The sequence below is a fragment of the Lissotriton vulgaris genome, chromosome 3_1, assembly GCF_964263255.1.
Source record: "Lissotriton vulgaris chromosome 3_1, aLisVul1.2, whole genome shotgun sequence".
In the NCBI taxonomy this organism is placed as follows: domain Eukaryota; kingdom Metazoa; phylum Chordata; class Amphibia; order Caudata; family Salamandridae; genus Lissotriton; species Lissotriton vulgaris.
The window spans coordinates 853,736,777-853,762,837 of record NC_141689.1 but is presented as its reverse complement, the minus strand read 5'-3'; the positions used below and the strand labels follow the sequence as shown (position 1 = coordinate 853,762,837).

Genomic DNA, 26,061 nt, shown 5'->3' with positions numbered 1-26,061 from the left:
TTTTCGGAAAGTAGCACTGGACTGGGGTGATATCCTGGACTGAGAGGAGCAGAACGATAACTGTAATTTTCTTTTGTAAATTGTTGGCCATTATTATGGCATTATAAGTTACAAGAACCGTATTTCCATCGAGTGGTGTGCTATTAAGGCCCAGATCTTAGAAACAGACTAGCGGGTGATGCAGGTATACAAATGGATAAGGTGTGTTATATGAGTCTTGAGAGATATATAGGCTATGTGTCCTGACCACTAAAGAGTACTAACGAATCCTTGATTGTATTAAAATGTGTTGTAGTTTTAGTTACTTTATTTATGTTTTTACTTTTTTTTATTACAGGATGTTTGCTGAACTTAAAAGAGCTTAACGTGAGCTTTAACAAACTGGTGAGCATACCCCCAGAATTGGGAAACTGTGAGAATCTAGAAAAAATGGATTTGTCTGGAAATCATGAGCTGATGGAGCTTCCCTTCGAAGTAAGAATATATGGTGATCTCACCATTTTGCACATATTATTTGCCCTTTTACATCAATGTTTGTTTTGATAGCGTTATGTTTAAAATGCTCAAGTCATGCATTTTAGGACTTGAGTACGAGTCCAGCGTCTAATATCACCAATAACCACTGCAACTCTGAGATATTTCAGAGGCATACATTTTCGGAGCAATACATTTGTAAAACACACGAAACTTGTATCCACTTTCCCCCTGCCCCCTCAACATCCCTGCGCGATGTGGCAGACCGCGCATGGTGCCTCCCACATACTGCAGGGATGTTTTTAGTGTGTTTATTTTTTATTGGGGCATATACTGCAGCCCGCAGCACACACCGCAATAGAAAACATACATATTATTGTTGCATTGTAATCCGGGCAGTGAGACTGCCAATTTCTAGTCCGGCGGTCCTGCTTCCACCACAGTGACAGTCGGACGAGAGTCTGACCAGCATCGAAATCCGGCCCTTAGTCCTGTCAAGGACAAGAGTAAACCAGTTTTCAGACAGGTGAAAGAACATTCCTGATATTGTTCCTCCACAAATATATTTTGCCTGTGTATAAATGAAAAAATAAAAGGACCATATGACCAAGAGAGTAACATTTCCGCATGGGAAATGTATATATGTACACAAAAGTATTTACATTAGTGTACTACAAGAAATCAGCATCAATAACCGGCTCCAACGGGTACTCCTTGAATTATTTTATAATTCCAAAAAAGTCACAAATGTACCTCAACGTTAGGCTTCAGTCAACTTCTGACTTTCTTTGTAACCAGGTCCCCATACGTTCAAAACAAAATAAGGCATTATGATTTAAAGCATTTTAAGAAACTGCAAGGCTTTAAATCATTGCTGCACATCATTGATGACACCGCACTCTGGTTAACTTCAAATGCATATTTATATCGATTAAGTGGACATTTAAGGTGACTTTGAGGTTTGATGGCCTTTCAGTCGTTATTTTGTTTTTCATCATGTATTCCTATTACTAAAGAGAGAACAATATTAAGGTCAATGATTACATGTAGCAAAAACACAAAACAACTCCGTATGGAAGGTAATCCTGGCTTCCACACAAGTAGGAAAGGAATGTAACTAAGAGATATGCCATACATTAAGACATGTTTTTCTAACTGGCTGATGGATGTGTTTTGGGATGATGGGCCAATTATCAGTTTTTATACACGCCTAAGTTTTAATTAGATGAGTACATCCAATTTGACCTCATATATATCAGGCTGACTTTTATCAAATGAATCAACATGATGGGTATTTACAATCAGAGATGAAACGTAGGACTGCAGAAAAGCAACTAGATGGACGATTTATCTACATAAGTAATCATTTCCAACCTAGAAATAAGGAAATACGTTGTATCTTCTTTTAGCTGCAGTGATACTTTCGGAGGCAATAATTGGTCTGACCAAGGTACTATTAAGTTCACAACACTCCTTCCATTTCTCTCAAGCTCTAAGAAGCCAAAACGTCTTCAATAGGCAATTAAATAACAATTAACTAACACTTAAATTACATCACATTGGTAGATTCTTGTTTTATTGATATAAAGTTGGCTAACCCTGTCTATTGCAGCCGATCATATGTGTGCATGAGAAGAAAACATCTACCTCACCCTATCTGAGTCACCACCCTCATCAATATAGTCAGCTGAACATCAGAACAAAGATTCACTATCGAAACTTGACAGTCTTTTCTTATCATCAGTGTTCTGGGACCTGAGAAATGTATCCAGGTAAACCCGGCTTACTTTCTGAATTGGTAGGAATGCAGCACAATACGCCGAGTAGTGCTGTGGACTTTGATCTTCTGGGTGATGTTAGGAACCTCAAGCATCGTACGCAGGGGTGGCCATCATTGGTCACGGGTGGGGGGTTGGGTGCGGGGGCTGCGGGGGTGTCACCCAGGGGGAGCGGGGTTTAGACATTTTAAAAAATGTATCTCGAGGCCGGGTCCAACATCTTTTGTGCTCCTGCCCTCCTTAGTCTGCTTCCAAGAACAGGAAGAAGGCAGCAAGGCTCCCTCCACTAAGCCAATCACAGCGCTGCCATGCAGCTTGTGATTGGTCTGAGCACCATGGCACGGCGCACAGTCAGGGGCTTTAAGGGTGGGCATGTTTTCCATGCAGGCTGTAATGTAGCCTGCATGGAGAACAGAGAAGTGTGCATGACTGCTATGGGCAGCTCGAGAGGGCCGACCAAACAGTCATTGCATACTTGAGTGGTTAAACCACGCCACTCCTGCCCTACTCCATGAGCAGAACCAAGGGGATGGTGGACGGAATGTTGAACATTGCAAGCACTCACCCCCAGTCAACTGATCTGGGATTAATCCATCATCATTATTTAGCTCACTCCGCCACCCCAGTTCAGACATTGCCATATGCAAATCAGTCTGACCCTGTGCCTCATGGGAACAGTCCAGCCCAAACTGCCAAGTTATGTCTTCCCTGGACCAGTAACAAGCATCCTGGGACTGGTTTCTGGCTAATCAGCCATCATCAGCCAGGCTAGCTTGAATCCCATGGCAAAGTGAGCAAAGGACCCACGTCTGAGCATACCCCGCCAACTTAGGGTGAACAAAGCAAAAGCAAAGGGGATGATGGACGGAGTGTTAAACATTGCAAGCACTCACCCACCGTCAACTGATCTGGGTTTAATCCATCATCATTCTTTAGTTCACTCGCCACCCCAGTTCAGACATGGCCATATGCAAATCAGTCTGACGCTGTGCCTAATGGGAACAGTCCAGCCCAAACTGCCAAGCCATGTCTTCCCTGGACCGGAAACAAGCATCCTGGGACCAGTTTCTGGCTAATCAGCTGTCATCAGTCAGGCTAGCTTGAATCTAGTGGCAAAGTGAGCAAGGGACCCACGTCTGAGCATACCCTGCCAACTTAGAGCGAACAAAGCAAAACCAAAGGGTATGATGGACGGAGTGTTGAACATTGCAAGCACTCACCCCCAGTCAACTGATCTGGGTTTAATCCATCATCATTCTTTAGCTCACTCCGCCACCCCAGTTTAGACATAGTCATATGCAAATCAGTCTGACCCTGTGCCTCATGGGAACAGTCCAGCCTGAATTGCCAAGCCTTGTCTTCCCTGGACCAGAAAAAAGCATCCTCGGACCGGTTTCTGGATAATCAGCCGTCATCAGCCAGGCTAGCTTGAATCCAGTGGCAAAGTGAGCAAGGGACCCACGTCTGGGCATACCCTGCCAACTTAGGGCGAACAAAGCAAAACCATGGGGGATGATGGACGGAGTGTTGAACATTGCAAGCACTCACCCCCAGTCAACTGATATGGGTTTAATTCATCATCATTTTTTAGCTCACTCCGCCACCCGAGTTCAGACATGGCCATATGCAAATCAGTCTGACCCTGTGCCTTATGGGAACAGTCCAGCCCTAACTGCCTAGCCATGTCTTCCCTGGACCGGAAACAAGCATCCTGGGACTGGTTTCTGGATAATCAGCCATCATCAGCCAGGCTAACTTGAATCCAGTGGCAAAGGGAGCAAGGACCCACATCTGGGCATACCCTGCCAACTTCAGGCGAACAAAGCAAAACCAAGGGGATGATGGACGGAGTGTTGAATATTTCAAGCACTCATCCCCATTCACCTGATCTGGGTTTAATCCATCATCATTTTTTAGCTCACTCCGCCACCCCAGTTCAGACATGGCCAACTGCAAATGAGTCTGACCCTGTGCCTCACGGGAACAGTCCTGCCCGAACTGCCAAACCATGTCTTCCCTGAACTGGAAACAAGCATCCTGGGACCGGTTTCTGGCTAATCAGCCATCATCAGCCAGTCTAGCTTGAATCCAATGACAAAGTGAGCAAGAGACCCATGTCTGGGCATACCCTGCCAACTTAGGGCAAACAAAGCAAAACATAAGGGGATGATGGACGGAGTGTTGAACATTGCAAGCACTCACCCCTAGTCAAGTGATCTGGGTTTAATCCGTCATCATTCTTTAGCTCACTCCGCCACCCAAGTTCAGACATGGCCATATGCAAATCAGCCTGACCCTGTGCCTCATGGGAACAGTCCAGCCCGAACTGTGAGCCGAGCAGCCCTGCCCACCCTCCCTCCCGCAAAGGAACATAACATGATAATAATTTTCAGTTACTGAAAGTTATGATCATGGTATGTTTCCTTTTCTTGCATGGCTTGAAAGCGGTGGGGTGACACTCCTCTGCCAAAGCGGAGGAGCCGCCACTGATTGTATGGCGCTTTTCTGATGTCATCAAAGTTTGGCCATGCCCACAAGGTTTATAAATGCTCTTCCAGGACAAATCTGTTACATACTCAAAGCTGCATTGGAATACAAACCTCATCATTTAAAAAAAAAAAAACAACAACTAATAGTGTACTCGTTTATGAATTTGAAGAGGTGTGAAAGTTCTTGCGCAATGACCGTATTGAGCACTCTCAACTAAAACATCAAGACAACAACACAGTCCTCTAATTTTTATTAATTTTTAACAGGTTTACCACCATCTCCCCTTCATTATTGCTATTCCTTGGATCATGAAAAAAATGCATTCTAAAGGAAAATAATTCTATTGTTTTCGCACCCCCTCTACTTTTCTCAATTCATCTCCATGACAATGAGGGGTAAAAAAAAAGAGATGCAATAAGCCACACAAAACTAATCCATGCCGGTATTTCCTTCAAACGCTAATTGTCAAATCTCAAAGCAGTACAGTTCTATTCTACTTATTAGGAATTCATAATAAAGGCCAATCTAAACCAATTAAATCCTGAAAAGACTAAAACATAATTCAAGTATTGAAATATTTCAAGGACTGAAAGCTGTAGTACCAATTTCGAATATGTCTCATTTTTATGACGACCTGAATATTTGTTATAACCATGCCAGAATATTTGTTATAAGTATGCCACCCTAAACGTACATTTTGGACTTGAACCTATCTGCAGGGTTACCCCTTCCGTTTTCTGAACTCATCTTTGTTGGTTTTTATGACTCTGCCCACTTAACCACTGTTAAATAGTGCTAAAGCACCTGTGCTCTCTCCTTTAAACAGAGCAAAATTGGCTAAGAGCCAATTGGAACAGTTAACTTACTCATAGTTCACTAGTAAAGTGGTACAACACGCATCCAGACCAATGTAAATTAAAAGCTACTAGTGGGCCTGCAGCACTTATTATGACACTGACTTAAGTAGTTCTGTAAATCATGTCTCAGGTCTGCCATTGCAGCCTGGGTGCAGTTTTAAAACTGCATATTTCGCTTGGCAAAAGGAACCTTTTGCCAATACTAACCCTTCCTTTTAATATATATGTAATCTCTAGGGTAGGCCCTAAACAGCCGATAGGGTAGAGTGCAGTGTATTTAAAACGTTGGACATGTACTCTAAGGTTTTACATGTCCTGGTAGTGAAAAACTCTCCCATTAGATAACACTGCTTTACCTTATTAGATTTAATAATTGATAACTATGGCGTTGGGAGCTGGTATACATGTCATGTTTACACTTAAACAAATTGTAATTGAAACCTCTCTTTAATTGTGAAGTTGGAATTTAAGTCACATTTCTGAAACTACCACTTTTCCAAATTTGGCATTTCCATGTCCTCACCATTTGATGCCGGCAGCCTGTGTCCTGGGTCACAAGGCTAGATGTAGTTGGCAGCTCGCCTTTGTGTATTCCTCCCAGACAGTGAGACAAAGGGGGACTAGGTGTTGTCAGGAAACGAGGGCGGAGCTGTGCCCTGCCCGACTTACATTTCAAAGGCGCTGTGGCAGCACACTTACAAAGAACTTGACAGCAGTCCATTGTCTTCCTAGACCCCTTGGAGCTGGGGAGCAGCAGAAGGGATTTCCAGAACCAGATGTGGGGAAGTCCAAAAGTTTCTCCAGCTTCAAAGACTGGTACCAGATATAAATATTGGAAGCTCAGACTCAACACTTCAAATCACTTCTGGACATGTGAACTCTGCCAGGAAGAATGACTGCCCTGCTGTGAAGTCTGCCCTGATTACCTGTTTGTTGGCCAAGGACTGCTTCACATCCAAGGGATGCTGCTGCTACTGCACCAGGGAGCTTCTGCTGCTGGAGAGGACAGCCCTGCTGATTGATGTCTGCTTTTTACCTCAGAGGACTGCCCTGCTGTGACCAAAGGACTGCCCTGGTGCTTGAAGCTTACCTTTTACCCACCTAGGACTGCCTTGCTGCTTGAGGCCTGCCTTGCTGTTGATCCCAGGACTACCAGAGTGATGCCAGGGTTCAGGTGGCTCGCCTCCTGTCCTGAGTTGGGGGGCACAACAAGCTCCAGAGGCCACCCTGCAACTGCCCAGCTAAGCTGCTGCACTGGACCTGCATAGACCTGCACCTGGACTTTCCTGAATTCTGCTGGCCTCTGCTATAGTGAGTTCCTGATTTGCAAGAGGTGCTTCCCTAAGTCCTGGACCCATGGCTGGCATCAGTTAAGTGACCCCTGTGAAAAAGGGATAAATTCTGAAGTTTTGGGCTCTTCACGACCGTGACAGGGCCCATTCATGCAGAGATCTTGCCTCCTACGATGATCGTCAATGCAAATGCCCGGAGGAACCCAACTCTTTATGCTACAGCGATTGCAGTCCGTAGTGAACGCCAATGCAGCAGTGAGCGTCTGTGATGCCCAACAGGATCTTTGCACTACAGTGATGCCCATCCAAGATGCCCGGCCTACTCTTCACACTACAGCAACAACCATCCATGACAATCTCCTCACTTCTGATGGCTGCCTCCACCTCAAACTGGACACTTCGCCCTGGAGTTTGAGAAGGTAAGTTTTTCAGCTGGAATACCTAGTCCCTGTATCTGGCCTGCACTCCACCGTGGTTGGCTTAAACTTGTGACTTTCCTCTTGTCTATCACGATCAGATGACTCACTGCTTTTGTGCCAATTTACCAGAGGGTTGAGCACAGGTTAATTTAGTGACATTTAGTGGTTCATCCTCCAAGACATTATTTTCACCCCCTCAATCAAACCCCCAATTTCCTACAGTAAATAAATAAATTAAATTAATTAAACCGCCCCCCCCCAAAAAAAAATCTGTCTAGAAGAAACCACTTGCCCCTTATATACCAGCATAATCAACACTTGTTCAAGGCAAGTTGGATTGTTGAAAAATGTTAAAAATTAGGTTGTAGGTAGACTGCAGTATGAGCCCTTGTAAAGCAGCAACCACAATCCTAGTGAGGCTAAGAAGCAGGCAAACCATGAATTAACCTGTACTCACCCTCTTTTACCTTCGCAGAGAGCCGTCAGGCTTAACTTAGAGGCAACGTGTAAAGTATTTGTGCAACACTTTATACAGTAAAACAGTGAAAACACCACACAGAACGATTCCACGCCAGTAAGAAAAATAGAACTTAATTTAATGAATACAACAAGACCAATACAACAAAAGTCCAACAAGTAGAACTTGAAATATGAATTTTAAAGAATAAACAGTAAAACAGTGCATAGAAGCAGTAAGCTCTTACTTGCTATATCTGGTCACACAGGACTGGGAAGATGTCAAAGGTTCAGCTGACTGTGGTGGAGGGCTGGCCAGATACAGAGATCCAATGATCCTGGCTACGGCGATGACGCTGGGTGCGGCATAAGTGATGCATCGGTGTTGATCCAGGCAACAGGGGGCGATGCACCGGTTCGGATCTGCACAGCACAGACAATGCATCGGCTTTGATGAGCGCAGAGATGTGATATGAAGATTTGGTGTCATTGTCAAGGATGCCGCTGACAGAGATGCAGAGATTTTGTACAGTGATGGTACAGAAGGTGATGCACTGGTTTCGATCCACGCAACAGGAGCAATGCGCCCGTTATGATCCATGCAACAGGAAATGTGTACCAGTTCTCTTCTATGCAATAGTGCTCACGCACTGTTTTGACAGAGGGTGCATGGGTTTCGGTGAAGCAAGCACCTTAGGCAAACTTACAGAGGGCCAGCACTGGGATGGCACAACTTGGCAGGGAGGACTCACAGATGGCAGAGTCCAGGTACAGAAGCCGGTAGGTTTGAAATCTTTCATATCCCTGAGACTTCAGATAAGGAGGCCAGGCAGCTAGCCTTTGAATTCAATCTGGGTTCAAGTGATGCAAGCCCAGTCCTTTCTACCCAGGCAACGAAACAGCATGTAGCAGGGCAGCACAGCAAGACTGGAGTCCAACAAAGCAGCAGTCCGGCAGAGTGGCAGTCCTTCAGCTGCACAGCAGTCCTTCTTCCTGGCAGAATCTTCACAGGTCCAGAAGTATACTGAAGTGGTGGTGTCAGAGGTCCAGTATTCTTACCCAGTTGTGTTTGCAAAGTGGGGCACACTTCAAAGTGATGTCTTTGAAGTGTACAAACGTCTTACCTTCCTGCCTGGGCTCCAGACTCCCTACACGGGGGTATTTAGCCCTTTGTGTGGAGAAAGGACACCGCTTTTCAGGTTTGGGCTGGGTCCAGCTTCTCCCTCCCATCCTGCCAAGGCGGCCCATCATGTCATACCTAAGCTCCCATTGTGTGTGGCAGTGTTAGAGAAATACACAAAACCCACCTGTCACCCTCCCCAAACATGTATCAGAGACAGGCAGCAGGCACCAAATGGCTAAAGTAAGAAAATGCCAACTTTCTAAAAGGGGCATTTTCAGAACTGCCATTTAAAGTCAGAGTTCACCATAAGTTGGATATTAAATTGTGATTCCAGAGTCACCAACCTTGAAAAGTCAATCTCTCTACAATGGGGAATTACACTTTTAAAAGGTAATAAGGTCCTTCATCCCTTGGGAGCACGAGGTTCAGCGCTGGGATACCCATTGGGTGACTACGCGCTCTAGAAAAACCTAAAATAAATAATAATAAATAAATAAATAAATAAGGTATTCCAAATATTATCCTATGGAAAAGATAGGTCCTGCATTATAAAAATGAATTTGAGTGTTTTTCACTACCAGGACATGTAAAACTTAAACATACATGCCCTACCTTTTACATGCATTAGACCCTGCCCTCTAGGTTGTCAAGAGACTGTCTTAGGAGTGACTTATATGTTTGAAAAGGGAAGGTTTGAGCCTTACTAAAGGTTTATTTTGCAGGTGAGTGAAATGACAGTGTAAACTGCACGCACAGACTCCGCATCGGTAGCTTGAGGTATGGTTAGAGAGCGACTTAAGTGGGTGGCACAATAAGTGCTGCAGACCCACTAGGGGCATGGAATTTACAGGGCTTGGGCATGTGTAGTGCACTTTACTAAGGACTTATAAGTAAATTAAATATGCTAATTGGGAAGCAGATTTACCATGTTTTAAGGGAGAGAACAGAAGCACTGTAGCAATGGTTAGCAGTGGTAAAGTCCAGAGAGTCCTAAAGCCAACAAAAATGAGAACAAGACCAGAAAAGGGGAGGGGGTGGGCAAAAAAGTTAGAGAGCAGACCACCCTAATGCTGTCAGGTCTATCAAAAAACATAGAGACAAGCCCAAACTCCTGGAGAACCCTCAGCTCTGAAAGAACAAAAACAAACTAGCAGGGATCTAGTTCTACTCACTAACGTTAATTACATCAAATACTATAAATTATCTTTCAATCCACTGAACACTATGTCGACTCAAACATTACAAATTTAGAGCTCAACCACAGTCACAACCAACATTGCCAGCTTCGTCTTTGAGAAGATCCTAAACGTTTGTAAGAAATTAAATGACTTGTAATCAGTATTTCCTCCTAAAATAACAAATACACTTATAATAGGCATCTTTCTAACAATTAGACACTGAATTATGTCTCAAATCATAGCCTCCACAAAGACTTCCTCTTATGTTGACGACCCAATCCCAGCAAACCTGAAAAAAACATATGCTAAAGATATAGTCTCTCCAGTATCCTCATATTTTTCACTTCACTTGAAGACTGTGCACATTCCCTTCCTCTCTTCGATCTGGTCAGATCACACCTTTGCTACAATTTCCAAACCTGATCCCAAAAGATTTACAAAACATCTATTGCATCTTCCTTACCACAAATTGAATAGTAACACATTGCAATCTGTTACCAGTCTCACAAAGAGGCAGATATTGCAACTCTCCAGATTCTTGATGACATTTTATGTATTTTAGATGTGGGCACCAGTATGCAACATTTATAAAATTGATCACAAGACTCTTCTCAATACTAAGACCAAGGGCCCGATGTAGGAGGCCCAATACCGATCGGTAACGGCCGAAAATACCGATTTTCGGCCCTTACCGATCGGTTTCCAGCCATCGGGATGTAGGAGGCAGAAAACCGTCCGAATCGGTATTAATACCGAATCGGTATAGATACCGAATCGGTAATAAACCGAATCGGAAATACACAGAATCGGTAAAGTAACGAATCGCTAACATACCGAATCGGTAAATTACCGATTCAGACATGCAAAAACTCTGATAGAGATGTAGGGAAGCACAGAAATACTGATTTTGCCTCAAAATTGATATTTTAAAATCGGTATTTACCATGGATTTGAATCAGGTGGTAACCAACTGCAACCTATAAAATGAGACCCAAAATGCAATGCTACTTGCAGGATGGCGGCACTTTATGTCATTGCAAGGCGGCTATGGCTACAGCAGGAAGGAGAGAGGGAATGACAAAGAGAGGAACAGGTCTACAGACAGAGCATCACCCTGTTCATGCTCACAGAGGCAGAGATCCTACAGAGGTACAGGCTGGACTCAGACACCATTCTGGAGCTCATCAGGGACCTCAAACCACTGTTGGACCACCCCACCCCAAGGGCACACGCCATCCCAACACACGTGCAGGTGCTATGCAGCCTACACCTGCTTGCGTCTGGCAGCTATCAAAGTGGAGTTGCTGCGGTAGGAGGGGTGACCCAGAGCAGCCTATCAAGGTTTTTCAACAAATTCCTTGATGCCATGATACAGAGGATGGACCAATACATTTCTTTCCCTGCAACCCATGCGGAACTGGTACAAACAAAATCAGACTTTTACCAGATGGCACGATTCCCCCACATCATCGGCTGCATTGATGGCACGCACATTCCGATTTGCCCCCCTGCTGACACAGAATACATCTACTGCAATAGGAAGTCTACGCACACCATCAATGTGCAGGTGATCTGCAATGCTAAGTGCACCATCACAGACCTAGTAGCAAAATTCCCAGGGAGTACCCACGACTCGTACATTTTCCAAAACAGCGGCATCTATGCACGGCTGACGGCTGGGGAATTTGGTGAAGGATACCTCCTAGGTGAGACACATCATCATACCCCCATAACAAAATGTAGCACTGTAAAGTAAATGTATGCATGTGAGTAATGTTACCCCTTTTCCTTCTAGGCGACAGTGCATATGCCCTCCGCTCACTCCTACTCACCCCCTACCTCAACCCCTCTACACCCAGCCAAAGGAGGTATAACCGGGCCCACAAAAGCACAAGGAATGTAGTAGAACGGACCTTTGGCATCTGGAAAAGCAGGTCCAGATGCTTGCACAAGAGTGGAAGTGCAAGGCAGTATACCCCCATCACCTGCTGCAAGATCATAGCTGTCTGTCCAATGTTGCACAACCTTGCGGTGAAGAAGGGCACTGAGGTGGAGTTGTCAGACTACGAGGACCATGACGACGACGTTGCTGTGCCATAAACACAACCTGCTGGGGTGTCTACACCAAGTGATGGCAGATACAGACGTGATGAGATAACAGAAAACTATTTCTGAGTGAGTACAGATGCACAGACAGGTCATGGATGTGAACAAAAATAAATTTAATAATGTTGGCACACTGTTACAGCACTGATGTGCAACAAATCAAATAAATACAGTAAAGGTGGGGAATGTAAATGGGCCGGGTTGCCTCACCCACCCTGGCAGTCTCACTTCCTGCTGTGCTTAGCTGAACCAATGGGATGTGGCTCCCCCCCTTCTGCATGTCCGGCTTGCTCAGCGGAGCGCCTGGTGCTCCGGCGCGGCTCAGACACAGCGCTGGCCGGGCTGCTGCGGCTGCTGCTGTCCCCAGCCTCGGCCAGGTCCAGGGCAGGATTCACCACCGTATTGGAGATGATGAGGGCCTCCATGGCAGTGGTGATGCGGGCCATGCCCCATGTCACCTCCGCAGTGTTCTGAGTGAGACAGTCCTCCATATTTGCCCCTCTGCGGCATAGCAGGGCAGTTGCTGCGGCAAGCCGGTTGATTGCCCGGTTTTGTACGCGGGCATCACTGCGGCTAATGTGCTCATGCTCCTCCATCTTTGCACACAGCTGTGTTACAGCAGTTGTCATGCGCCCCAGTCCTGTTGCTATTTCCCTGTTACTTGCCACAAAATTCTGAAAACCCTTCGACATCTCCCCCATCTGCAGGTTGTGTTCCCCCAATTGGCGCTGGCAAGCCAGGATGGACTTGACCTGCATCCGTTGGATCCGGACCATGCTCCCCTCCAGCCCTTGGAAGACAGAGCCCTCCCGTGCTGGTAAAGCAAGGCTGGAAGTGTGTGTCCAGCGCCGATTGGTGCTGCCCTGCTGGGTGGCCTGCTGTGCCTCAGGTGTTGCAGGTGTGGATGCTGGTGCCTGACCAGCAGCTCCCTCCATGATGGTCAATGGGGCCACAATGATCCCCCTGGCAGGAGATGGGGCAGGTGCTGGCTGGGTCCGTGTGGGTGAGTTCTCCGGTGAGAACAGCAATGGGGGAGATAGTGACAGTAGGGGGGAGTGGGGAAATGAGAGGGTATGTCCTGGGTCTTCCTCATTAGCCATGGCACTGCTGTCCTCCTCCTCCTCCTGTGAAGGAACCATGCTGCTTGGCCCTGCCACTGCACTGTCCGCTGGAGCTAGAGCTGTTGCCTGTGGAGCTGCTGCTCCACTGCCTGATGGTGCCCCTAGGTATAAAGAAGCATTTGTGAACTGAGTGCGAATGTCTTACGGTCACCACAATAAAAGCATTGCACATATTCTTTTCTATACTCTTATTCTATTTTTAAGTGCATTGCAGATTAATGTGCACTGGCATTTGTTACTACATTAGCTGACTACATTTACCATGATACATTCCTCATGTATGTTGCTAGCAGTACTGGGCTGGGGTTTGGCTGTGCATTGGAGCTAAAGGGGAGGTGTCTGGTAGGGTGTGTCATGCTGCGCATGCTTCTTACCTTTTGATGTAGCTCTGGCTGAGCTGTCCAGGTCCCCAACTCCCACCACACTCTCGGTCTCAATCGTCGTGGACACAAGCTCCTCCAGTTCAGTGAGGGGTGGCGCCGGGTTCCTGCCTCCACCGGTCAGACCTGCCTGCTTGCGCAGCTCTGCCAGTTTCCTCTTGGTGAGGCTGCGTATGTCATAAAACCTCTTCTTGAGGTCGTCCAGGCTCCTGGGGGTGACACCAACTGCATTCACCCTCTCACCGATGCCACTCCACAGCTTCCTCTTGGTGGACTCAGGGACTGTGAGGGGCAGCCTCCCAAACAGCTGCCTGTGGACCCTCACCACCTACTCCACCAATACTTGCAGCTCAATGCTGCTGAACTTGACCTTGCGCTTGCGCTCAGTCTTCTGGCTCTCAGAGCTGCTTGCCATTTCCACTGTGATCAGGATTGTGCTACCACTCTCTCTGCTGCTCACTCTGAAAGCTCAGCTCTGGCTGCCTCTCCAGAAAGTTCTAATGAGTTGCACCTGCCTGGGTAGCCACTCCCTGCTAGGGTAGGGGAGGGTGGTTCCACCTCATTGGCTGTTGTAATTAGTTTCACTTTTACTTGCTCGCCGATTCCGTATTTACCGAATCGGTATTTACCGATTCGGTATTTACAATGCATTCCTATGGGCCTTTTGGCCCATAGGGTTGTATTGCCATTACCGATTCGGTATTTACCGATTCTGTATTTACCGATTCGGTAAATACCGATTCGGTGAATACCGATTCGGTAAGTATTGAAACGCGATACCGATTGTTTCCGAATCGGTATTTTACCGATTTTTTTTATCTACATCTCATTTGCCGAATTCAAAATACCGAATCGGTATTTTAAATTCGGTAAATGACTTTTACCTACATCGGGGCCCAAGTCTTGAAACTGTTCACATCCTTTATCACTTTAAATTCACTGTTTTTAAAATGGACTCTTTCGGATCACCACCATTGTCTCTAATATGTGATGTTAATGAGTATCTGTAAAATGCACAAATCACCCACAGGGTTTATAGGTGCTAGAAAGAAACAACAGATAGCATTCTGCTTTTATGAGTTTCTGCACAACCACATTTCATTGCTTGGAGTAAAGCATGTATGTTAGGAATCCTTCTTAAGGTAGGTCAGAATGTCTATCCTAGTCACAATGTTGTCACACATAAATACCTTGTCCTAAATATTATTTACAAAAGTATCTCCACTTTGGAGTTAATGAAAGAAAATGTAAACCTAATAGGACAATATTTTTATAAACTTTACTCAGGACACAATATTTATGTCTTACAATATTTCTAAGATATTCTGACTTACACCCTAGCTAAGTGATGGGGTAAAATGTTTCAAAACTTGGGGGCAAACACCTGGAAAGTGTGACAACCTAGACTATCATGCTTGTACGGTGGGCAGGTAAGCATACTTTCAGATCAAGAATGCAAACTTCCTGTGTGAAAGTAAAAGTAAAGATATTTTGCCGAAACGGAAAGGGAGCAACCAAAAAGTCTTAAGAACAAGGCTATCATTTTAAAAGAGACTGCTGCCCTTTTGGGAACCAATGTAGGGCATGGTGGAGAAGTCTTGTATGGCGCAATCTAGGGAATATGGAGGCTCCAAAATGCAGCATTTTACAATATTCGAGGTAACTGTCAATCAGCACCGATATGCTAAAGATTTTCCCTATTACTGTCAGCTAAGGAATTAACCGTTATAACTTTCTTAGCAGGAGGGTGTAAGAAGAAATGTCCATGTTCACCTGCAAGCAATTATCAATCATAAATCATAAATTCTGAATGACCTTAGCCGGGTCTGGGTATTGATTCATGTCCCTTGTCAATAAAAAGACCACATTTTGGCCTTACCACCAAAAACTCTGGGCCTCATTTACAGAACAATTATGCAGCATACTGCTGCAAGCCATTTTGCTGCTCCGAGCCGCATCATTTTAAAAGTACACAGATGTGTCTTATTAACAACAGTATTACGCATCTGTGTGCTTTCCCATGCATTGGTGCACAACCGGCTGCCATGCACCAGCCCTGGGACAATTGCGTCATGTTGCAATGGTGCCTGTGTTGCAGGATGATTGTTTTTGTGCAGGAAAGGACACCTGCCACACAAAAACAATAATTGATGGTATTTTCCTCTTTCTTTATTTGCGTGCTGCAGAATTCAGCACGCATAGAAAGAGGAAAAAACAAGGAGAAATAAACATATTTCTTCTCATTGGACCACTCCTGCGCCTCTCCTGGCATTCCCAGATTTACAAAACTTTGTAAATCTGGGAATGTGTCAGGCTCCATTGATGCCGTGTGGGAACACCCACAGCAACACCCATGGCACGCCCCTTTCATGCAGGGTTATGTGTAAAAGGGGCCCATGTTTACAAGGCCATAAAAAGTCAAGCAGGGCGACTTTACATGGCCTTGTAAATATGGGCAGGCACACTGTGCCGCCTGTGTGGCAAAAAAAGTGACGCATCGGCAGGGTAATGGCCTTGTAAATGAGGCCCTCTGTATTTATCAAGTATATATCCTATCTCTCTGTCTCTTTAAAGTATACATTGAAGTTGTTGGACAAAGGAGTCTGGAGAAAGGGCTCTTGATTCATCAATACGCTGATGCCCCCAACTCTACGTCAAAATATTCAATCTTAACTCTAAAAACAATTACTGAAAAACTGATAAAAGGGATGAATGTATGCTCTCTACAACAAAATGTGACAGAAACTGAATTCCTCCTGCTATACTCCATGTTATATTCACTCCCAGTTCAAAAATAGCTTAAAAATCTTTCAGATCATGATAGCTCAAAAACGAGTTCCCTTTGGGAGTTCGCTTGGATTCACCATAGATCAAAGCAGCACAACGAAATCACACATTTCTAAACTTACTAAACAAAATGCCCATTCCACCTTTTCTAGTATACAAACCTAATTCCTCTGTCAAACTTCAGAATCGCTGTTCAAGTTCAAGTTCGGGCATTTATATAGCGCACTACTCACCCAGAGGGTCTCAAGGCGCTTGGGGAAGTGGTTCATAATTTGTCGAATAGCCATATTTTAAGTTCTTTTCTGAAGGCGATGTGGTTTTTGGGTAAGGCCGAGGTGGGTGGGGAGTGAGTTCCAGGTCTTGGCAGCCAGGAAGGAGAAGGATCTGCCCCCCATGGTGGATTTTCGGATGCGCTGGACTGCGGCGAGGGCCTGATTGGACGATCTTAGTTGGCGGGTGGGTTTGTGGAAGGACAGTCGAGTGTTGAGGCATTCGGGTCCTAGATTGTAGAGGGCCTTGTGTGCGTGGCTGAGAAGACGGAAAGTAATTCTTTTGTTGACGGGAAGCCAGTGGAGGTCTTTTAGGTATTCGTGATGTGATCTTGGCGAGGGATGTCCAATATGAGTCTCGCTGATGCGTTTTGGATGCGTTGGAGTTTTTTCAGTAATTTTGCTGTGGTTCCGGCGTATAGTGTGTTACACTAGTCCAGTCGACTCGTGACCAGTGCGTGGGTGACAGTCTTTCTTGTCTCAAGGGGGATCCAGCGGAAGATCTTTTTGAGAATGCGAAGTACGTTGAAGCAGGAGGATGAGACTGCGTTGACTTGTCTGGCCATCGAGAGAGAGGAGTCCAGGATGAAGCCAAGGTTACTTGCATGGTCTGTAGGTGTTATGTTATGTTATGTTAGGGAGTATTTATATAGCGCCTATCACCGCCGGTCTTTAAGCGCTTACCAGAACAAAAAACATAACACACTAATGCTCCTAGAACCTCAGTTGTTCCACCTTCTATAATGTCATGAAAGCCCTTCTGAAAAGATAGGTTTTTAATTTCTTTCTGAAGGGTAGAAGCTGCGATTCCTGTTTCAAGGTGGGCGGGAGCTCATTCCACAACTGTGGAAGAAGCACAGACAGGGCCCTGCCCCCTTTGGTCTTTAATTTGAACCTAGGTTTAATCAGGTTGGAGGTTGTTCCTGAGCGCAAAGGTCTCCCAGGAATGTACCTCTTCAGACGTTGTTTAATGTACTCTGGGGCTTTCCCAAAAAGTGCCTTATGGGCCACACAGAGACATTTGAACTGGACTCGGAATTTCACTGGAAGCCAGTGCAGCTTCTGAAGAAGGGGGGATGCGTGCGAGTTTCTAGGCACAGAATAGATGAGCCTAGCTGCGTCATTCTGTATTACCTATAGCTTCCTCAACAGCTTGTGTGGTAAGCCTAGGTATAAGGCGTTGCCATAATCGAGTCTCGATTGCAGGGTGGAGGCAGATAAGATGGGAACTAGATTGCGCAATTGCCTCAACACACCAATGCAGGAACCGACGACAGCAGAGACTTGAGGGGCCATTGAGAGGTTTTCATCAATCCTTAGCCCCAAGCTTTTTACTACGGTGCCAGGAGATGGGGTGGTTCCCAGCTCAGGGGGCCAATACAGGTCACTCCAGGGATCCTCTTTGTTGCTGATCACCAGCACCTCTGTTTTATCAGCATTCACTTTCAACAGATTGTTAGTCATCCAGTTGAATGTGAATGAGAGCAAGTTCCTCACTGATTCCTGGTCCTCAATGGTGTTGTCTAGCCGGACTAAGAGCTGTGTATCATCTGCGTAATTAAAAATCTTGCAGTTCATTCTCATGAGCTCCTCCACTAGAGGTTGTAGATAGATATTGAAAAGCAGGGGGGATAAGGCCGACCCCTGAGGCACCCCCCAGGTCACTTCGCAGGTCTCAGACAGTTGGTGTCCTAGCTGCACTCTCTGGGTACGGCCTGACAGGAAGGATTCTAGCCACTTTAGCACCTGGCCTGTGATCCCCAACTTCGCGACAAGGTCCAGCAGAATAGTTTTGCAGACCGTGTCGAAGGCCGCCGATAAGTCTAATAGAATCAGGGCGCACGGCTGCTTGTTATCTGCCCTGACTCGCAGCTCATCGGCGACCGAGGCCATGACCAGTTCTGTGCTGTGTTGGGGCCGGAACCCAGCCTGCCTGGTGTGTAGAAGATGATATTCTTCCAGATGGCCGGCTAGAGTGCTGAGAACGTGTTTTTCTAAGATCTTACTGAGAAAAGGCAACTGCGAAATGGGCCTATAATTTTTTAAGGCCGTCGTGTCCGTTCCTGCTTTCTTTAAGAGTGGGGAGACCCTGGCTTCTTTCATCTGGGTAGGCAAATAACTTGATTTAAGTGAGTTGTTCAATAAATTCAATACCTGAGGCTGAATGCCTGGCAGGGCCATTTTAAAAATTTTAGGGGGGCATGGGTCTATATTGGAACCTGATTTAATTTGACCGACCAGCTCCAATAGGCACTTATCATCGATAGGAGGGAAGCTGTTCAGAGTCATGGATGGCACCTGAGCAGTTTGACTGGGCGGCAAAGTTATAGTTGGCCGTGCTTTGATGTCTGAAATGATGTCCTGTACCTTCTGAAGGAAGAAAGTTTGAAAGGAGTCACAATCAGGTTGATCTTCCGCCGAAATTTTCCCATCTCGTTGTGTGAGCTCCCTAAGAATCGTAAAGGTTTCTCGCTGAATATTGGTTGCCTCTCTTATTCTTCCCTCATAGAAGGCAGCCTTTTTTTCTAGGATGTCTGCCTTATATTTTGAAAGCAGAGTTTTGTAAGTTTCGGCCTCTGATTGACTGTAATGGAGTCTCCACCTTCTCTCTGCCTTACGGAGGGCTTGTTTCTTCTGTTTCAAGGAGGCGTCAAACCATGGCGCTCCTTTCCCTTTAGTTCTGGTGCTCTCCATCTGCTCAGGGACAAGTTTGTCCAGTGCGGTGAGCAGCCGGGTTTCTAACATCCTGACATCATTGTCTGGGTGCTGTGCCCAGGGCAGATGGCCACCAGGAGTCATCCCAGGCAGAGGGGGAAGTTCCTAGGATGAGTACCTCTGTTTTGTCGGAGTTGAGTTTAAGGCGGCTATGTTTCATCCATTCGGCTACTTCTTTCATGCCTTCGTGAAGATTGTTTTTGGCGGTGTTAGGGTCTTTGGTGAGGGAAAGGAATAATTGGGTGTCGTCGGCGTAAGAGATGATGTTGAGGTTGTGTTGGTGCGCGATGGATGCGAGTGGGCTCATGTAGACGTTGAAGAGGGTGGGACTGAGTGAGGATCCTTGTGGTACTCCGCAGATGACTTCAGTGGCCTCTGAGTTGAATGGGGGAAGTCGGACTCTCTGAGTTCTCCCAGCTAGGAACAAGATGATCCAGTCCAGGGCTTTTCCTTTTATGCCGACGTTGCTGAGGCGTTGTATGAGGGTGCTGTGGCAGACTGTGTCGAAAGCGGCGGAAAGGTCGAGTAAAATGAGGGCCGCTGTTTCTCCGTTATCCAGTAGGGTTCTGATGTCGTCTGTTGCTGCAATGAGGGCGGTTTCGGTGCTGTGTTTGGCTCGAAATCCGGATTGAGAGGGATCGAGGGAGTTGTTGGATTCAAGGAAAGCGGCGAGCTGGCTGTTGACGGCTTTCTCAATGACTTTGGCCGGGAATGGGAGGAGGGATGTGGGTCAGTAGTTTTTAAGTTCAGTGGGGTCTGCTGTGGGTTTCTTCAAAAGGGCGCTGAGTTCGGCATGTTTCCAGCTTTCTGGGAAGGTGGCAGAGTTGAACGAGCAGTTGATGATGTCGCGGAGATGGGTTTCGATGATGGAGTTCGCTTTGTTGAAGATGTGGTGGGGGCAGGGGTCGGTAGGCGAGCCAGAGTGGATTGAGTTCATTAGGCGGATGGTGTCTTCAGTGGTGATTGGGTTCCAGGCGCTAAGGGTGTTAGTTGGCGGAGTAGGATTTGGGAGTGGTGGGGAGGGTTGATCGTTGGGAGTATTCTTGAATCTGTTGTGGATGTCGGCAATTTTGTTGTAGAAGAAGCAGGATAACGCATCACAGAGGTCTTGGGAGGGAGTGATGTCGTTAGATGCTGCGGTGGGGTTGGTGAATTCTTTAACAATGTTGAAAAGTTCCTTGCTGTTGTGAGTGCTGTTGTCGAGACGGTCCTTGAATGCTGATTTCTTGGCGGAGCGAATCAGTTGGGGGTGTTGGCGGGTGGCTGCTATGAGGGTGGCCATGTTGCCGGTGGTTGGGTTTTTTTCTCCATGATTTCTCCAGGGTGCGGCAGAGTTTCTTGGATTTTTTAAGGTCATCATTGAACCAGGGAGCCTTTTTGCTGGCTGATTTGGTCTGGTGCTTTTTCAGGGGTGCTAATTCGTCAGAACTGTGGGTGATCCATTGCTTGAGATTGGTGGCCGCTTGACTTGGGTCCGATGAGAGGGTGGGAGGGTTTTGGTTGAGTGATGTGAGGAGTTGCTCGGTGGTGATTTTGTTCCAGTTTCGTTGTGGAATAGGTTGTGGGCGGTTGTGGGTCATGGTAGTTTTGTAACTGAAGTGAACACAGCTGCGGTCCGTCCAGTGGAGAGCTGTGGTGTGATCGAAGGAGATGTGCTTGCTGGAGGTGAAGATAGGGTCGAGCGTGTGACTGGCTACATGGGTGGGGGTGTCGACAAGTTGTTTGAGTCCGAGGTTGGCCAGGTTGTCCAAAAGGGTGGAGGTGTTGTTGTCGTGTTTGTTTTCAAGGTGGTAGTTGAGGTCTCCTAAAAGAATGTAGTTCTCGGAGGCGAGGGCATGTGGGCTGACGAAGTCCCTGATGTTATCGCTGAATTGACTGCGGATGCCTGGAGGCCTGTAGATGAGGGTGCCTCTAAGTGTGGTTCTAGGGTCGGTGTAGATCTGAAAGTGGAGGTGTTCGTCTGAGCTGGTCGAGATTTTGATGTTGTAATTGAAACCTCTCTTTAATTGTGAAGTTGGAATTTAAGTCACATTTCTGAAACTACCACTTTTCCAAATTTGGCATTTCCATGTCCTCACCATTTGATGCCGGCAGCCTGTGTCCTGGGTCACAAGGCTAGATGTAGTTGGCAGCTCGCCTTTGTGTATTCCTCCCAGACAGTGAGACAAAGGGGGACTAGGTGTTGTCAGGAAACGAGGGCGGAGCTGTGCCCTGCCCGACTTACATTTCAAAGGCGCTGTGGCAGCACACTTACAAAGAACTTGACAGCAGTCCATTGTCTTCCTAGACCCCTTGGAGCTGGGGAGCAGCAGAAGGGATTTCCAGAACCAGATGTGGGGAAGTCCAAAAGTTTCTCCAGCTTCAAAGACTGGCACCAGATATAAATATTGGAAGCTCAGACTCAACACTTCAAATCACTTCTGGACATGTGAACTCTGCCAGGAAGAATGACTGCCCTGCTGTGAAGTCTGCCCTCATTACCTGTTTGTTGGCCAAGGACTGCTTCACATCCAAGGGATGCTGCTGCTACTGCACCAGGGAGCTTCTGCTGCTGGAGAGGACAGCCCTGCTGATTGATGTCTGCTTTTTACCTCAGAGGACTGCCCTGCTGTGACCAAAGGACTGCCCTGGTGCTTGAAGCTTACCTTTTACCCACCTAGGACTGCCTTGCTGCTTGAGGCCTGCCTTGCTGTTGATCCCAGGACTACCAGAGTGATGCCAGGGTTCAGGTGGCTCGCCTCCTGTCCTGAGTTGGGGGGCACAACAAGCTCCAGAGGCCACCCTGCAACTGCCCAGCTAAGCTGCTGCACTGGACCTGCATAGACCTGCACCTGGACTTTCCTGAATTCTGCTGGCCTCTGCTATAGTGAGTTCCTGATTTGCAAGAGGTGCTTCCCTAAGTCCTGGACCCATGGCTGGCATCAGTTAAGTGACCCCTGTGAAAAAGGGATAAATTCTGAAGTTTTGGGCTCTTCACGACCGTGACAGGGCCCATTCATGCAGAGATCTTGCCTCCTACGATGATCGTCAATGCAAATGCCCGGAGGAACCCAACTCTTTATGCTACAGCGATTGCAGTCCGTAGTGAACGCCAATGCAGCAGTGAGCGTCTGTGATGCCCAACAGGATCTTTGCACTACAGTGATGCCCATCCAAGATGCCCGGCCTACTCTTCACACTACAGCAACAACCATCCACGACAATCTCCTCACTTCTGATGGCTGCCTCCACCTCAAACTGGACACTTCGCCCTGGAGTTTGAGAAGGTAAATTTTTCAGCTGGAATACCTAGTCCCTGTATCTGGCCTGCACTCCACCGTGGTTGGCTTAAACTTGTGACTTTCCTCTTGTCTATCACGATCAGATGACTCACTGCTTTTGTGCCAATTTACCAGAGGGTTGAGCACAGGTTAATTTAGTGACATTTAGTGGTTCATCCTCCAAGACATTATTTTCACCCCCTCAATCAAACCCCCAATTTCCTACAGTAAATAAATAAATTAAATTAATTAAACCGCCCCCCCCCCCCAAAAAAAAAATCTGTCTAGAAGAAACCACTTGCCCCTTATATACCAGCATAATCAACACTTGTTCAAGGCAAGTTGGATTGTTGAAAAATGTTAAAAATTAGGTTGTAGGTAGACTGCAGTATGAGCCCTTGTAAAGCAGCAACCACAATCCAAGTGAGGCTAAGAAGCAGGCAAACCATGAATTAACCTGTACTCACCCTCTTTTACCTTCGCAGAGAGCCGTCAGGCTTAACTTAGAGGCAACGTGTAAAGTATTTGTGCAACACTTTATACAGTAAAACAGTGAAAACACCACACAGAACGATTCCACGCCAGTAAGAAAAATAGAACTTAATTTAATGAATAAAACAAGACCAATACAACAAAAGTCCAACAAGTAGAACTTGAAATATGAATTTTAAAGAATAAACAGTAAAACAGTGCATAGAAGCAGTAAGCTCTTACTTGCTATATCTGGTCACACAGGACTGGGAAGAAGTCAAAGGTTCAGCTGACTGTGGTGGAGGGCTGGCCAGATACAGAGATCCAATGATCCTGGCTACGGCGATGACGCTGGGTGCGGCAGAAGTGATGCATCGGTGTTGATCCAGGCAACAGGGGGCGATGCACCGGTTCGGATCTGCACAGCACAGACAATGCATCGGCTTTGATGAGTGCAGAGATGTGATATGAAGATTTGGTGTCATTGTCAAGGATGCCGCTGACAGAGATGCAGAGATTTTGTACAGTGATGGTACAGAAGGTGATGCACTGGTTTCGATCCACGCAACAGGAGCAATGCGCCCGTTATGATCCATGCAACAGGAAATGTGTACCAGTTCTCTTCTATGCAATAGTGCTCACGCACTGTTTTGACAGAGGGTGCATGGGTTTCGGTGAAGCAAGCACCTTAGGCAAACTTACAGAGGGCCAGCACTGGGATGGCACAACTTGGCAGGGAGGACTCACAGATGGCAGAGTCCAGGTACAGAAGCCGGTAGGTTTGAAATCTTTCATATCCCTGAGACTTCAGATAAGGAGGCCAGGCAGCTAGCCTTTGAATTCAATCTGGGTTCAAGTGATGCAAGCCCAGTCCTTTCTACCCAGGCAACGAAACAGCATGTAGCAGGGCAGCACAGCAAGACTGGAGTCCAACAAAGCAGCAGTCCGGCAGAGTGGCAGTCCTTCAGCTGCACAGCAGTCCTTCTTCCTGGCAGAATCTTCACAGGTCCAGAAGTATACTGAAGTGGTGGTGTCAGAGGTCCAGTATTCTTACCCAGTTGTGTTTGCAAAGTGGGGCACACTTCAAAGTGATGTCTTTGAAGTGTACAAACGTCTTACCTTCCTGCCTGGGCTCCAGACTCCCTACACGGGGGTATTTAGCCCTTTGTGTGGAGAAAGGACACCGCTTTTCAGGTTTGGGCTGGGTCCAGCTTCTCCCTCCCATCCTGCCAAGGCGGCCCATCATGTCATACCTAAGCTCCCATTGTGTGTGGCAGTGTTAGAGAAATACACAAAACCCACCTGTCACCCTCCCCAAACATGTATCAGAGACAGGCAGCAGGCACCAAATGGCTAAAGTAAGAAAATGCCAACTTTCTAAAAGGGGCATTTTCAGAACTGCCATTTAAAGTCAGAGTTCACCATAAGTTGGATATTAAATTGTGATTCCAGAGTCACCAACCTTGAAAAGTCAATCTCTCTACAATGGGGAATTACACTTTTAAAAGGTAATAAGGTCCTTCCTCCCTTGGGAGCACGAGGTTCAGCGCTGGGATACCCATTGGGTGACTACGCGCTCTAGAAAAACCTAAAATAAATAATAATAAATAAATAAATAAATAAGGTATTCCAAATATTATCCTATGGAAAAGATAGGTCCTGCATTATAAAAATGAATTTGAGTGTTTTTCACTACCAGGACATGTAAAACTTAAACATACATGCCCTACCTTTTACATGCATTAGACCCTGCCCTCTAGGTTGTCAAGAGACTGTCTTAGGAGTGACTTATATGTTTGAAAAGGGAAGGTTTGAGCCTTACTAAAGGTTTATTTTGCAGGTGAGTGAAATGACAGTGTAAACTGCACACACAGACTCCGCATCGGTAGCTTGAGGTATGGTTAGAGAGCGACTTAAGTGGGTGGCACAATAAGTGCTGCAGACCCACTAGGGGCATGGAATTTACAGGGCTTGGGCATGTGTAGTGCACTTTACTAAGGACTTATAAGTAAATTAAATATGCTAATTGGGAAGCAGATTTACCATGTTTTAAGGGAGAGAACAGAAGCACTGTAGCAATGGTTAGCAGTGGTAAAGTCCAGAGAGTCCTAAAGCCAACAAAAATGAGAACAAGGCCAGAAAAGGGGAGGGGGTGGGCAAAAAAGTTAGAGAGCAGACCACCCTAATGCTGTCAGGTCTATCAAAAAACATAGAGACAAGCCCAAACTCCTGGAGAACCCTCAGCTCTGAAAGAACAAAAACAAACTAGCAGGGATCTAGTTCTACTCACTAACGTTAATTACATCAAATACTATAAATTATCTTTCAATCCACTGAACACTATGTCGACTCAAACATTACAAATTTAGAGCTCAACCACAGTCACAACCAACATTGCCAGCTTCGTCTTTGAGAAGATCCTAAACGTTTGTAAGAAATTAAATGACTTGTAATCAGTATTTCCTCCTAAAATAACAAATACACTTATAATAGGCATCTTTCTAACAATTAGACACTGAATTATGTCTCAAATCATAGCCTCCACAAAGACTTCCTCTTATGTTGACGACCCAATCCCAGCAAACCTGAAAAAAACATATGCTAAAGATATAGTCTCTCCAGTATCCTCATATTTTTCACTTCACTTGAAGACTGTGCACATTCCCTTCCTCTCTTCGATCTGGTCAGATCACACCTTTGCTACAATTTCCAAACCTGATCCCAAAAGATTTACAAAACATCTATTGCATCTTCCTTACCACAAATTGAATAGTAACACATTGCAATCTGTTACCAGTCTCACAAAGAGGCAGATATTGCAACTCTCCAGATTCTTGATGACATTTTATGTATTTTAGATGTGGGCACCAGTATGCAACATTTAT

The 26,061-nt window shown here is 46.1% G+C and overlaps 1 protein-coding gene across 1 annotated transcript in view; it reads left to right on the top strand.

Moving 5' to 3' along the window:
• Positions 1-26,061, top strand: part of LRRC2 (leucine rich repeat containing 2) — a 1,061,896-nt gene that overhangs the window by 736,623 nt on the left and 299,212 nt on the right. The window contains exon 5 of the mRNA XM_086961157.1: positions 338-474. Within this exon, the coding sequence (XP_086817283.1) occupies positions 338-474 (137 nt within the window). The remainder of the gene's footprint in view (positions 1-337; positions 475-26,061) is intronic.